Source organism: Oryx dammah, unplaced genomic scaffold (assembly GCF_014754425.2).
Source record: "Oryx dammah isolate SB20612 unplaced genomic scaffold, SCBI_Odam_1.1 HiC_scaffold_12, whole genome shotgun sequence".
Classification (NCBI taxonomy): Eukaryota; Metazoa; Chordata; class Mammalia; order Artiodactyla; family Bovidae; genus Oryx; species Oryx dammah.
The window spans coordinates 52,507,911-52,523,715 of NW_024070196.1; the positions used below are offsets into that span (position 1 = coordinate 52,507,911).

At 43.0% G+C, this 15,805-nt stretch overlaps 1 protein-coding gene across 1 annotated transcript in view; it reads left to right on the forward strand.

The window, feature by feature from the left end:
- The window catches only part of VPS33A (VPS33A core subunit of CORVET and HOPS complexes), a 31,771-nt gene extending 16,509 nt beyond the window's left edge, over positions 1-15,262 (forward strand). Inside the window, exons 7-13 of the mRNA XM_040250679.1 lie at positions 1,011-1,204; positions 3,606-3,732; positions 4,631-4,698; positions 5,576-5,713; positions 8,542-8,679; positions 12,619-12,787; positions 13,299-15,262. Coding sequence (XP_040106613.1) covers positions 1,011-1,204; positions 3,606-3,732; positions 4,631-4,698; positions 5,576-5,713; positions 8,542-8,679; positions 12,619-12,787; positions 13,299-13,480 — 1,016 coding nt within the window. The 3' untranslated portion in view covers positions 13,481-15,262. The remainder of the gene's footprint in view (positions 1-1,010; positions 1,205-3,605; positions 3,733-4,630; positions 4,699-5,575; positions 5,714-8,541; positions 8,680-12,618; positions 12,788-13,298) is intronic.
- Positions 15,263-15,805: the final 543 nt, after the last annotated feature.

Here is a 15,805-nt window from a genome sequence, read left to right on the forward strand (position 1 = left end):
CCTCTGCATTCTCTGATGCAGGATTTAGGGGTCAGAAGTATTAATATTATAAGGTCCTTGATTCATACTGATTCATATTGCCAAGCTTCTTAGAGTTAAACCAGTTTATGTGCTAAGGCAACTCGTAAGAGCATGTGGAGTATTTCCGGAAACGGTGACTAAGTTGGTTTGGAGGGAACACAGGTGAGAGAAGTGGATTAAGGCTACTTAGTGGAGGAACTGGATGCTGTGCCGAGTAATTTGGGAGCTTCTCCTGGTTCGGAGTGGACAGCTTCTGTAAAAGCCAGATAGCAGATATTTTAGGTTATACAGTGCCTCTGTGGAGTCTCCATTCTTCATTGTAATGTGAAAGCAGTCGCAAATGAGAGAAAACAAATGGACATGGCTTTGTGCCAATAAAACTTTGTAAAAACAGAAAGTGAGCTGAAATTGACTTTCAGGTGATAGCTTTCAAACTATTTTGGACAACAACAAAATACATATTATATCATGACCTACTACATACACACATATGTGTGTATGAAACTGAAGCAAAATTTTATTTAAAATAAAAACCATTCCCCTACTTCATGTGATGCACTGTGGTATTTAATGTTTTGTATGTTTGTTTATAATGCTGATTACAACCCACCAACTTGATTTCGTGATCCACTAAAGGGACATGACCTACAGTTTGAAAAACACCGTAAGATAATGGGAGAGATCCTTGTAAAATTTTTTTAAGTGAAAATGTAACCCATCCCTGAATAAATTTAGGAACTAACTAAACGTTGCTGCAGTGATTTAGATAGGTGACTCCAAAGAAAAGTGGAACCATGATACTAATATTGAAGAGTGACTGCATTCTGTACTGTGATTGTGGAAAAATCAGAGCCTCAGTGCCATGCACCATTTTTTCTAAAGCCAGCTTCCACCCTCTTCTGAGTTGGAAAATTCTGTTTAGTGCCTGAGCTAAACTGGTTCTTCCATTAAACACACGCAGGGCCTTGTTCCCTTCTGCTGTTGTTCAGGTTATGTGAAATTACCTCCGGAGAAATTCGCCCCTAAAAAGCAGGGCGACGGTGGTAAGGACCTTCCCACGGAAGCAAAGAAGCTTCAGCTGAATTCTGCAGAGGAGCTCTACGCTGAGATCAGAGATAAAAACTTCAATGCTGTGGGCTCTGTGCTTAGCAAGAAAGCAAAGGTGATCTCCGCAGCATTCGAGGTAAGGTGGTTTGGTTGTTACCCAGCTTCTGTACGTCACAGGCTAGACTGCCCACCCCTCCTAGCAAGCAAGGACTGCCAAAGTGCAGCCACTGAGTGGAGCTGCAGCTCTCCTGAGAAACCATGGGCTCAGCCACTGGAGGACCCAAGGTTTTCTTTCTTTCTTTTTTTTTAAATATATGCACCTTTATTCATTCATTCATTCTGCACCTTGTAGCATGCAGGATCTTAGTTCCCCAACCAGGGCTGGAACCCCTGCCCTCTGCATTGGAAGCAAGGAGTTCTAACCTCTGGACCACCAGGGAAATCCCCCCCAAGGTTTTCTTTTTAAACTTCTTCCCAGACCCATGAGAAAAGGTGTTTTTCTCTTTTAGGGAGAGAAAGGGGTAGTATTTTGAGTTTACAAGCTTTCACCGTAAATATTTGTTTTACCTTCTTTTTAATTATTTCCCATCTCTCTTAAGAGGGAGCCAGCTATACTCTAAATAAAAGATCCTCCACCATAGAACTTGTAATTTGGGCCAAAAGCTCCCAGTTTAGCCAACATGCCAATGGCAAGGGAACTCTGCAGATGCAGGAGGTGATAATAAGAGTGAAATCTCAGGAGCCCAGAGCTTTTAAATGGATGGCTTCATTATCACCTTCCTGCCTTCTCTTGCCCAGCCACTGGTTTATTCTTGGTTAAGCTCATTTTTGAAACGGAAATTCAGTAAGATGCTGAACTCTGCATGTTCAGTCTTTGGAAACATATATTAGGAGAACTTTGAAGACTGATTTTTTTCACTGAGTGTGTATTTCCAGGTTTCATCTTTTTTTTTTTTAGTGATTTTTTTTTTTAATGTGGACCATTTAAAAAATCTTTATTGAACTTATTACAGTTTTTGCTTCTGTTGTTTATGTTCTGGTTTTTTGGCCATGAGGCATGCGTGATTCGACCAGGGATCAAACCCACACCCCCTGCATGGGAAGGTGAAGTCTTAAAACACTGGACACACCTGGGAAGTCCCTAGGTTCATCTTTCTTAGAATTCGGTTCAGTTCAGTTCAGTCGCTCAGTCATGTCTGACTCTTTGCGATCCCATTAATTGCAGCACGCCAGGCCTCCCTGTCCATCACCAACTCCCGGAGTTCACTCACACTCACGTCAATCGAGTCAGTGATGCCATCCAGCCATCTCATCCTCTGTCATCCCCTTTTCCTCCTGCCCCCAATCCCTCCCAGCATCAGAGTCTTTTCCAGTGAGTCAACTCTTTGCATGAGGTGGCCAAAGTACTGGAGTTTTAGCTTTAGCATCATTCCTTCCAAAGAACACCCAGGGCTGATCTCCTTTAGAATGGACTGGTTGGATCTCTTTGCAGTCCAAGGGACTCTCAGGAGTCCTCTCCAACACCACAGTTCAAAAGCATCAATTCTTCGGCACTCAGCTTTCTTCACCTAGATAGCATATTGAAAAGCAGAGACATTACTTTGCCAACAAAGGTCTGTCTAGTCAAGGGTATGGTTTTTCTTAGGATTAGTATTTGTTAATTGATTTTCTTCAATTTTCTGAGTTACTTGCTTTACAATTACTAAACTTTGCAAACAAAAAAAATTTCTCATCACAAAGTAAGGTCCTTTTTATCCATGGACAATATTCAAGATTGAGGTTCAGCAGTAAGAATGGATTTTTTTCTATTACAGAGGAAACTTTTTGCTATTTATGACTGCTAATATGTGACTTAACAGTCTCCCACAATACCTAACAGTAGAAAGGTGGCTTTTCTGTGATAGCTTCACTTTTATTTTTGTTCTGTTCCTTCTGCCTGCCAGTGTTGAGCATGAGCTCTGCTTTCTAATGCTGTTTCTGATCGTCCCTGTCACATTTCAGGGACCTGAAATATACCTTTGTTCTCCTCTAGTCTGCATTACTGTGCTTGTTCAGTTCATTCATTGGAGAAGGAAATGGCAATCCACTCCAGTACTATTGCCTGGAAAATCCCGTGGACAGAGGAGCCTGGTAGGCTACAGTCAATGGGGTCTCAAAGAGTTGGACACGACTGAGCGACTTCACTCACTCATGTTCCGCTCTTAACATAATGTCTTGATTTTAATTTTTTACTCAGAAATGTTTGTGGATAACCTAATACTGTCCCCCAAATACTAATCACAGTATTATCTGGTGCCTGGGAAGGAAAAAAACCTTAGGCATTTGCTCCCTTAAAAAGTACTAATGTAGTGAACAGGAACACCGAGCCTATCTTTTCTGTTTTTTATGTCATGTTGAAGATGGGTCTGGCCTGATTTATTTGTATTCCATTCTTTCTTTTGCATTGGTATAAATTGAATGTCCTCTAAGCAATACAAAGAAGAGAGCGCTTAAAATATCTTCCCCACTTCCCGCTTCTGCTCTTTTATGCATTTCAGGAAAGGCACAACGCCAAGACGGTTGGGGAGATCAAGCAGTTTGTTTCACAGCTGCCCCACATGCAGGCAGCGCGAGGCTCCCTTGCAAATCACACCTCGATTGCAGAGCTGATCAAAGATGTAACTAGTGAGTATCCTTGGGAAGTGATGGAGCTCACCTGGGGCTGACTGGCACACCACGGCCATTGGCACCACCATGCTCCCTTGGGAGGGTTAGCTCTTTTTTAATACCATATGTTATCCTCAGTGTTAATTAAATGTTCCCATGTTTATAGTCAAAAATGTTCCCTTTGTGATTAACTCAGTTTTCTTTCATTAATAAGATAATATAATCATGTGATACAATATTTGGAATGTCAAAAAGAGAAAAAAATTCTTCCCCTAACATGAGGCAGTTAATTTTTTCAATCTGGTTTTTGTCTTGTCCCTAAGGGTTACTTAGAGCAGAATCCAGTTTCTGTTTCAGTTTTGGTTTTTCCCTTGAAGTCTTATGTTAAGTATTTTGAAAGAGCTTGGGAAATGTCTATTACACCAAAGATGAATTTACTTGTTAAAACACAGGCTGTAAAAGCTGAGTTAGAGATTGTTCAATGCCCTGTTTTATAAAGTATACTTTGAATCTTACATAAAAGTGTTAGAAAATCAGTCCTTTGTTTTCATATTGATGGACGTGGAAATGAGGTGAAACTGGGTTCGATCTGATGATGCAAGTAAGAGGCTCTTGGCAAATTAGCTTTCACTGATACTGAAGAAAAATTCCTAAGATCTTATTAGAGTCCTAAGGATCTTGAGATTTCATGAGAGTCCTAAGAATAGCGAAAGGGTACAGTGGTTGACTATTCCTGGATGTAACTTAGGAGGTCAGAGTTGTAGTTTTCCATGTTTCTTAGATTCTTTTCAGGTGGCAGTTTGAATTTTTTGTTTGCTTTCTTTTTTGCATGCCATGTTTCCTAATCATGCTCTGTGTATAAAAGCATTAACATTTATTGAATTTCTTACTTACAAATTTGCTATTTCCATTTTAGCTTCTGAAGACTTCTTTGATAAATTGACAGTGGAGCAGGAGTTTATGTCTGGAATAGACACTGATAAAGTATGTGAAAATGAAACTGTTCTAACAAATAATTGATACCTTATCAAAGCTAAGATTACAGCTATAAAAGCAATTGCTTTGATTCACATGCCTTATCTAAATATTTTGAAGAGCAGGTGCAAAATGTGAAAATAGAGATCTTAAGTAGTTAAGATTATTGTATTGAAGGCACTTTCTTCCGTGCACAGAAAGATGAGGCCCCACCCCTAAAATCAAAGATCTCTAAATGAATAGACTTACTTCCTAAGTGAATTGATCTTTTTAAAAAATTAATTAATTAATTTGGCTGCACTGGGTCTTAGTTGCAGCATGTGGGATCACTTCGCTGTGGTGTGTGGGATCCGGTTCCCTGACTAAGGATCACTCCCAGGCCCCTTGCATTGGGATCGCTGAGTCTTAGCCACTGGACCACCAGGGAGGTCCCAGCAAATTGGTCTGATAGTTCCTTTACATATCCACCTCTATTACTAAATTGGAAATGATTCAATTTGTGAAAATTCCCATCTTCTAGAAAGATTCTTGTTACTTTATGCTGATAAATTGCTGCCAGGGTAGCCAGGATCACACACCCAGGACATGCAACAGCCTCTGGAGGTTGTCCATCCATGGAGACAGATGAGTCCAGACAGGCTGCTGAGTCCCTTGAGTCTGCCCTCGCCAGCCTATGTTCCCTGATCGCTGGTGTGTCTGCGTGGTGGCGGGGGTGTGTGTAGCAGGGGCCGAAGGAGCTACTCTGGAGGGAGCTGAGGGAAAGTGCAAAAAGAACGAGCCCTTCTCCCACTCATCTCCTTTATTTGACTTTGAAAAATAATAGTAAATATCCAGTTCTGTCAGTCCCCGGACCAGATTCTGATACCCGTTTACACTTTGTTTTCAGGTCAACAGCTACATTGAGGATTGTATTGCCCAAAAACATCCCTTGATCAAGGTGTTAAGGCTAATTTGCCTCCAGTCTGTGTGCAATAGTGGACTCAAACAGAAAGTTCTGGATTATTACAAAAGAGAAATTCTACAGGTCAGTATATTTTTAAATGACTAATTTGCCAGGGGTGAAAGGTCTTTCTAAAAAAATACTTTCCAAAGCTGCTATTTGGGTGTAGTGTTTCCTTTATCTTTTAAATGTTTTAATACCTGGAGGGATTGTCCTTGGTATTTGTCTGCTGTGTTTGCATAATAATAACATTAGTTAATGTTTATTGAGGTTTTACTACATGCCAGGCTTAGTTAGAAGAGTGTTATGTGTATTCATTTGTTTAATCCTTACAAAGGTGATGAGCGAGATAGTCTTATCCCCATTTTATGGATGAGAAAACTAAGGCAACAGAGTAGTGCTGTAACTTGCCCAAGGTCACCAGCTAGTGTGTGCCAGTTATTTTTCGTTCCCTAAGTTGTGTCTCTTTGAGATGCCATGGACTGCAGCACTCCAGGCTCCTCTGTCCCCCTCTATCTCCTAGAGTTTGCTTAAATTCATGTCCATTGAGTTGGTGATGCCATCTGACTATCTCATCCTCTGTCATCCCCTTCTCCTTTTGCCTTCAATCTTTCCCAGCATGAGGATCTTTTCCAATGAGTTGGCTCTTTGCATCACGTGACCAGAGCTTCCTATTGAACCTTAAGCTTCAGCATCAGTCCTTCCAATGAATATTCAGGTTGATTTCATTTAAAATTGAGTGGCTTGATCTACTTGCAGGCCAAGGGACTCTCAAGAGTCTTCCCAGCACCACAGTTCAAAAGCATCAATTCTTTGGTGCTCCGCCTTTATGACCCAGCTCTCACATCCGTACATGATACTGGAAAAACCATAGCTTTGACTGTGTGAACCTTTGTTGGCAAAGTGATGTCTCTGAATATGCTGTCTAGGTTTGTCGTAGCTTTTCTTCCAAGGAACAAGCATCTTTTGATTTCGCAGCTGTAGTCACTGTCCACAGAGATTCTGGAGCCCAAGAAAGTAAAGTCTGTCACTGCTTCCACTTTCTCCTATTTGCCATGAAGTAATGGGACCAGATGCCATGAACTTAGTTTTTTTAATACTTAGTTTTAAGCCAGTTCTTCCACTCTCCACTTTCACCCTCCTCAAGAGAGTCTTCAGTTCCTCTTCACTTTCTGCTGGTTAAGAGTGGTATCATCTGCATATCTGCGGTTGTTGTGTTCTTGCCCAGAGAATCCCATGAATAGTATGTACCAGAGCCAGGACTAAACCCAGACAGCCCGGGACTAGTGCTCCTGCTCTTTAACCAGACAGTTCCACGGAGGAAGGGAACTTTCTGATGACGATTCCTTAGCCAACTTACTTAAATCAGGCCTGTTACTTTATAGTAAGGAAAAGCCCACCATTGTTTTTAAAATTCTTCTCTCTGTTTAAAAATGTTTCAGGCTATATGTATTTGCTGTTACTATTTACAGTTAAGTACGTTATTGTCAAAACTAAATACTCACTTAGTTTGGGTTTTTTGTTTGCTTCGCCTTTAAAAAATTACATGTGCATCCTCATCACATAACATTCAAATGAAGCAGAAGTATATGGTGCAAGGGCTTTCCAGGTAGCTCAGAAAGTAAAGAATCTGCCTGCAATGCAGGAGACCCGAGTTCAATCCCTGGGTCTGGAAAATCCCCTGGGGAAGGGAATGGCAACCCATTCCAGTATTATGATTGCCTGGAGAATTTCATGGACAGAGGAGCCTGGCAGGCTACAGTCCATGGAGTTGCAAAGAGTTGGACACAACTGAGCATCTAACACACACACACACACACATATGGTACAAACTGTGACCCCCAACCGTCGCCTCCCCCTCCCTGCATTCGCCTCCCTGGAGAGGACTTACGTGAGCAGTTTGGTTTGTGTGCTTCCAGATCCCCTTCTTTGCGTGTGTGTACAAAGAATGTTTACATACACAGACCATGGGGCGAGACCAACTGGATCTGAGTCCCACCTCTGTTACTCATTAGCTGTGTGACCTTGGGCAATTTATTTAAAGTTCTCTGTAAAATGGAGATAATAGTGTCTACCTCATGAGGTTATAGTAAGAATGATTGAGTTAACATATATAAAGCACTTAAAACATGGAAAGTATCATATAAGCATCACCTTTTATTACTCATTAGATCTCTTTTAATAGAAATAAAATCCTGTTATGTGAAGTACAGTAAGTCCCCTACACACAAACCTTCAAAAGTTACAAACTTTCAAAGATGTGCATGTGCATTCCATCAGTGAGAGGCTTAAGAGAAACTGCAGCTTGCCCTCCAATTGTGTTAGTTGGGTACTCAGGCTAACTTTGCTGGACTTAAAAACATGCTCTCAGAACAGAATTTTTTTGTATCTAGAGGACTTACTATATTCTATTTTTTGTCCTTAAGAATAAATCCAGAAACTTGTACTTAATCAGGATGTGTAGGTCTGCCTCATTCTGCTTTTAACAGCTAATTATATTCCATATGAAAATATACTATAATTTTTTTTTTGGCCGTGCTATGGGGGATCTCAGTTGCCTGACCAGGGATTAGACCCCCACCTCCAGCAGTGGAAACATGGAATCTTAACCACTGGACTGCCAGGGAAGTCCAGAATACTATAATTTATATGCTGCTCACTTAAGTTGGGCCCATAAATTCTTGGAACTTTAAAATGAAAAATTTAAATCCTTTGAGTGATCCAGTGAGCTGGATTTGTTGGTATGGGCAAGCAGCTTTAGGACAGGCTTCCATCCTGCCCTGCCTGCACCCATGGACAGTCATCGCCTGGATTTTGGTAACGTGCCCCAGAGTGCTCACCAGTGGATTTGTTGGAAGTGCTCCTTTTTGAAAGTCACAGAAACCGTTTTCCTGATTTGATTTCTCTTGCAGACCTACGGCTATGAGCACATCCTGACCTTGCACAACCTCGAGAAGGCTGGTCTGCTGAAGCCACAGACCGGGGGTAGAAACAATTACCCCACTATCCGGAAGACATTACGTCTTTGGATGGATGATGTAAATGAGCAAGTAAGATGCTCCTCTTCAACTTCACTGAGAGCTTCCCAGGTGGCTCAGTGGTAAAGAGACCACCTGCCAGTGCAGAAGATAATAGGAGACTCGTGTTCGATTCCTGGGTCAGGAGGATTCCCTGGAGGAGGAAATGGCCAACTCACTGCAGTATTCTTGCCTGAAAAATGCCATGCCCAAAGGAGCCTGATGGGCTACAGTCCACGGCGTTGCAGAGTCAGACACCCGCATGCGTACTTCAGCTCAATTGAGTTCCCATTGCTGGTGTATTGCCATGACATACGCTACTTGATCTGTTCATCTGCTTTGCTTTCTAAAGACAGTTTTCTAATTTTTTATTTTTTTAATGTGTGGATCCTAGCAGAAAGCAGTGCTCTTGTACTGAGTAGTTTGATGGAGTTTTATAAAGATGGGGTGGACCAGGGACAGGCAGTGCAGTAGAGAACCACTCACCCCCTCCCATCTGAGGTCTGAGGGCAGGGGTTCCAGAACCAGGAGAGCAGAGCTGTGGGGTGACAAGCCAAGGGACTCAACCAGCCTCGGGCAGCATTACACAGAGGGATTCGGGGCAACAAAATGTGACCGCACAGTCCTGTCCTGTCTCCATTTTCCAGCTGGTGTGGAGCCCACGGGGCTGCCTCCTGGGCACAGAGCACCAGGTGGGGAGGGTCAGGCAAGGATCCAGCACAAAAGGAAAGCAGATGCTGAGAAGCAGGATTCCTCCCACAGCCAACCCGTCTCCACTCAGAATTGATCACTATAACCAGTTTGTTACGCATCTTCCCAGAAAGATTCTATATATAGACAAATTTTTTTTTAATATTTATTTATTGATTTGGCCGCTCTGAGTCTTAATTGTGGCATGTGGGATCTAGTTCCCTGAACAGAGATCGAACCTGGGCCCTCTGCATTGGGAGTACAGAGTCTTAGCCACTGGATCACCAGGCGATCCTAGACAAACATTTTTACATAAATAGTGCATCTTCTATACCTTGGCTCTTCAAAGTAGGGTGCACTTTGCTTTATATTTTTTATTTATTCCCATCTTTCTAAATTTCATTTTTCTTATATTCGTTTTTTGGTTTTTCATTAGGGGCTTTATTAGGCTGCCTCTTGGCACGAAAGCTAAAACAATCTCTTCTCTCAGTACTAAAATTGGATTGTTTCTCCCCGGTGGGAATATCAGTTCATTCAGGTTAGTCGCTCAGTCGTGTCCAACTCTTTGCGACCCCATGAACCACAGCACTCCAGGCCTCCCTGTCCATCACCAACTCCCAGAGTCCACCCAAACCCAAGTCCATTGTGTCGGTGATGCCATCCAACCATCTCATCCTCTGTCGTTCCCCTCTCCTCCTGCCCTCAATCTTTCCCAGCATCAGAGTCTTTTCAAATGAGTCAGCTCTCCGTATCAGGTGGCCAAAGTATTGGAGTTTCAGCTTCAACATCAGTCCCTCCAATGAACACCCAGGACCGATCTCCTTTAGGATGGGCTGGTTGGATCTCCTTGCTGTCCAAGGGACTCTCAAGAGTCTTCTCCAACACCACAGTTCAAAAGCATCAATTCTTCAGTGCTCAGCTTTCTTCACAGTCCAACTCTCACATCCATACATGACTACTGGAAAAACCATAGCCTTGACTAGATGGACCTTTGTTGGCAAAGTAATGTCTCTGCTTTTGAATATGCTATCTAGGTTGGTCATAACTTTCCTTCCAAGGAGTAAACGTCTTTTAATTTCATAGCTGCAGTCACCATCTGCAGTGATTTTGGAGCCCAGAAAAATAAAGTCGGACACTATTTCCACTGTTTCTCCATCTATTTCCCATGAAGTGATGGGACCAGATGCCATGATCTTAGTTTTCTGAATGTTGAGCTTTAAGCCAGCTTTTTCACTCTCCTCTTTCACTTTCATCAAGAAGCTCTTTAGTTCTTCTTCACTTTCTGCCATAAGGGTGGAGTCATATGCATATCTGAAGTTATTGATATTTCTCCCAGCAATCTTGATTCCAGCTTGTGCTTCCTCCAGCCCAGCATTTCTCATGATGTACTCTGCATTAAGTTAAATAAGCAGGGTGACAATACACAGCCTTGACGTACTCCTTTTCCTATTTGAAACCAGTCTGTTGTTCCATGTCCAGTTCTAACTGCTGCTTCCTGACCTGTATACAGGTTTCTCAAGAGGCAGGTCAGGTGGTCTGGTATTCCCATCTCTTTCAGAATTTTCCACAGTTTATTGTGATCCACACAGTCAGAGGCTTTGGCATAGTCAATAAAGGAGAAATAGATGTTTGTCTGGAACTCTCTTGCTTTTTCCATGATCCAGCAGATGTTGGCAATTTGATCCCTGGTTTCTCTGCCTTTTCTAAAACCAGCTTGAACATCTGGAAGTTCACGGTTCATGTATTGCTGAAGCCTGGCTTGGAGAATTTTGAGCATTACTTTACTAGTGTGTGAGATGAGTGCAATTGTGCGGTAGTTTGAGCATTCTTTGGCGTTGCCTTTCTTTGGGATTGGAATGACAGCCGTAATTCCTGTGTTGTACCATGTAAATCATATATTAGTTTGGCTCTTCACTGCCCTGACCAGCCTGTACCTACCTCACCCATCTACCTCTTACCCTCTCAGCACTCAGGATATTACTGCCCTTAGAAGGGATGGAGCCTGTGCTTCCTGCAGTGGAAGTACAGAGTCTTAATCCATGGATCACCAGGGAAGTGCCCTCCTTCATTCTTTTATATATGTATCTGACTGCATTAGGTCTTAGTTGCTGCATGTGGGATCTTTTACCATGGCACATGGGTTTAGTTGCCTTGCATCGTGTGAGATCTTAGTTCCCCAGCTAGGAAATCGAACCTGCATCCACTGCATTGGGAGGTGGATTCTTAACCATTAGACCACCAGAGAAGTCCCCCCTCCGTCATTCTTTTAACTTCTTTTTAATTGCTCCATAGTGGTTTTCCAGTTATATCTTGTTTCATGATTTATTAGAAATTCAAGTCATTTGCAGTCGTTCACTACTTCATACAGTGTTGCATTAACGTGTTTATGCTTTGGTCTTTTCTCCTCTGGTCTTATCCCCTCTGTGGGATAAATGCCTGAAAGTAGAATTGATGGGTCCAAGGGTTCTGTTTCTCAGCTAGAGAGCTCCACTTTACCTGCCAAGAAGTTTCTTGCCAAACCAAGTAACAGCTTTCCATCTTCAGTACCTAGAGATGCTTTGAGTGGCTTCTGAAGGTTTGAGTCGGAAATGAACCTTTGGAGGGAAAAGTATGGAAACGGGTACATTACCATATGTTAAATACATAGGCAGCGGGAATTTGCTGTGTGACACGTGGAGCTCAAATCCAGTGCTCTGTGACAAACTAGAGGGGTGGGATGGGCTAGGAGGGGGGCTCACAAGGGAGGGGATGCGTGTACACCTATCCAGGTGGTGCCAGTGGTAAAGAACCCGCCTGCAGGTGCAGCAGACTTGGGTTTGATCCCTGGGCGGAGGAAATGGCAACGCACTCCAGTATTTTTACCTGGAAAATTCCATGGACAGAGGAGCCTGGTGGGCTCCAGTCCATGGGGTTGCAGAGTCAGACTCGACTGCACACATGCACACGTGGCTGATTCGTGTTGATGTGTGGCAGAAACACAATATTGTAAAGTAATCATCCTCCAATTAAAAATAAATTACAGCAAAGAAGAAAGTGACCCCTTGGCTGCTAAGAACAGAGCCAAGCATGAGTAGACTGGAGAAGAATATTTTGATATTAGAGAAAGATATTTCAATATTGCTGCCAGATATTTCAGCATTGGAGCCGGCTATTTTGGGGCTTTGTGTTTCTACCTTCAAAGCCAAATCAAATAATTTTGCATTACCCCAAAAGCCGCAGTTAGGTGGCTCCACTTCTCTGTCTCTTGCTGTACAAGCTTTTTTCTCTTCAATTATTTAACAGAATCCCACGGACATATCGTACGTATACAGTGGTTACGCCCCACTCAGTGTGCGACTGGCCCAGCTGCTTTCCCGGCCTGGCTGGCGGAGTATTGAGGAAGTTCTGCGTATCCTCCCAGGGCCCCACTTTGAGGAACGGCAGCCGTTGCCCACAGGACTGCAAAAGAAACGTAAGTCTGGGGCCCGTAACTACAGATACTCATGCACTGTTTCTGTGGTTTTCACGTATTAACACAATTGCTTTGAAAAATACATTTGTAAAGGACTTTGGAGTCAGAGTCCAGTATTACTGCTGTTGTTAGTTGTGAATTACATTGTAAGCACGGGAACTCATTACTCCCTTAGGAGTAGCAGATTTCAACCTCTGAGTTGAGGATCTCCTAAGTTGGAAAAAACATTGAAATCAAAATCATGGTTCCTGAGTTTCAAGTGAACTGTCTGGACCAAGACATACGACTGTTCTTAGGAATGATGCAGTTTTTTAAGAGATGGGAAAAGAAGCATCAATAATAAATAGTTCTTCCCTGGCAGTCCAGGGGTTAAGACTCTGTGCATTGCAATGCTGGGGGCGAGGGTTTGATCCCTGGTCAGGAAACTACGATCCCACAGGCAGCACAGCCAAAAATAAATACATAATTTTTAAGAATAATGATTCTTCATTCTGAAATGTTCAAATTTTAGGTCAACCAGGAGAAAACCGAGTCACTCTGATCTTTTTCCTCGGGGGTGTAACCTTTGCTGAAATTGCTGCCCTGCGATTTCTCTCCCAGCTGGAAGATGGAGGTACAGAATATGTCATCGCCACCACTAAACTAATCAACGGAGCCAGCTGGATAGAGTCACTAATGGAAAAACCTTTCTAGGGCGTTCCAAGTAGACTTAGCAATGAACTACAGAATAAACTACTCCTTTGAAGAAGTTATGGGAACGGCAGTGCAGTTCCATGGAGAAATAACAACAGGAATGCAGAATTTACTTTGGGGTCAGCTTCTTAAATTAGGCTGTTTTCTCCTTTCAGTTTCTCTTTTGGGTTCTTAAATTTTTTAAAGAAGAACGGAAGAGACTCAGCCTGTGTAAAAGAAATCCCAGTTTTTAATGTTCTGAGCCCAGGATCTCCATTAGAGACCTCTGGAAATATATGAAGGATGGTGGGGATGGATAATCTATTCAGCCATAAATGGGGCCAGTTCTTAAGAACGCAGGGACCAACCAGGTAAAAATGAAAATAAAAGTGGAAGTCCAACCCCTAATAAACAGTGCTGAATTTCTTGGAGGTGCATCATGCCTAGGGCAGTGGCCAAGTGTTTGGGGCCTGGGGCTGGTGTCTCAAATCCCTGAGTCTGAGATTGGTTTTTCCTGTCGAACATGGCACCTTACATCCAGTGTCGCCAGTCTCTACGTTACCCGGTCGTCAGGGCAAGTTTTGGCTCCTTCTGGTTTTCATTCCTCTGCTTCTAAAAAAGCAAAAGAGGTTTTTGGAAGAGCTTCTTGCCCCAGAACAGAGTTTATGCTCTCAGTGACCAGCTGAATTGGTGTGGGTCCCCGACTTATCAAGGGCTTTTTACATTGAGGAAGACAGCTTTTTGAGAGTGTATTTGGAGATGCGTTCTTAGTGCACGTGCTATTAGCTCTTAAGAAGCTTCAGTGGTAGATGCCTTCAGTTTTCTTCCCTGCTCATTGTGAGCCCCACCATCCAGCTGGTTCCCCCCGTGAGCAGGGACAGCTTTGCTTCAGCATGTGGCAGCTCCCCCTCCCAGGTAAGTGCCACACCTGCTGCCCCAACAGTCTGCAGCCACTCCTTACACAGCCTCCGGTGTTTGTTTTGCTAGGAAACACCCAGCTCCCTGGTCTGGTGATGTCATCCCCCTCCGGGATAGCTTGTTGGTGATCCAGGCATCCAGCTGCTACCTTTCCCGGGGGAGACTGCTAGGCTGTGGAACGGAGGAGGGAAGGTGCTGGCAAAGTTGGAAATCTCCCTCCTGCTCTGTCCCAGCATCTGAAAGAGTTAAGGCCAAGAAGGGGACTGAATTAATGGTTTTACAGCCCTTGCCCAAGTCTCCAGCAAAATTAGTTGACATGCCCCGCCTCTTTGCTGGGGTCCAAAGTCAGTGTCCCTCCCCAGATATCATTTCTTTTCTCTTAAAAAAAAAATGATTTGGCTCCACTGGGTCTCAGTTGCAGCACTTGGGATCTTCTTCACTGCAGCATGTGGAATCTAGTTCCCTGACCAAGGATCAAACCCAGGCCCCCTGCATTGAGAGCGCAGAGTCTTAGCCAGCAGATCACCAGAGAAGTCCCCCGAGGTGTCATTTCTGTTGTTAATTAGTACCTGTACAGGTTTTTGTCTCTAGTGAAATTGTTAGCACACGCCATGTTCTCAGTGAAGGAGAAATTCTGCATTAAAAAGAAAAATCTCTGTAATGTAAAAATGAGGGGTAGAAGAGGGAATATTTAAAAGATTAGCTTCTTGTGAATTTAACTTTGCTTTAACATTCAGTATTTGGAAAGGTCTTAAAGAAAGCGATTCCTGTGTTAGGAATCCTTTCTCAACCCCTTGTTAGCCCAGGGAGATTAGTTTAGACCTTCCAGCCCCAGTGGTGCTCAGTCTCAGCTGCTGTAGAGAATAAAACGCACCTTGTCCGTCAGTGTTTTTGGCTCCTGGGATTCAATCCAAGCCCAGTCAAGTCCCTTTGGCTGGGGTTTTGTCCTGTGAACAGACGCTCAGTTGTGTCTCATCTGTCTGCATTCACTCATGACTCTCTACTCTCTTGCTCTGAGCATAGTTAGTTCAGCTCCTAAAAATGCATTCAGCATAAGACTTCAAAACCTCAACTGCTCCATTTGTATGCAAATAGAAAGTGGGAGATAATTATATATTATACGCCTTTGTGTAAGTTCACTTAATACTTGAAGCAGTCTTTGTCCCAAAGAAGTGTGCCTTTACTGAGAAGACGGGTACGTGAATGGTACATTTATTCTTGGGAAGGGTGGATTGTTTACATCATGTCTGGACTTTTTGTCTAGTTGGGTAGACGGTTCTGCAACACCAGCAGTCCTACAAAAAGAAGTCTCCATACATAAAGAAGCCTACATAGGTGCTATTTTGTGTCCTTTTGTACACTTTTGAATTGTAGCCAAAAGAGAAATAAGTATTTGAACTGTAGTTTAACTGTGGAGCAAGAGACTAA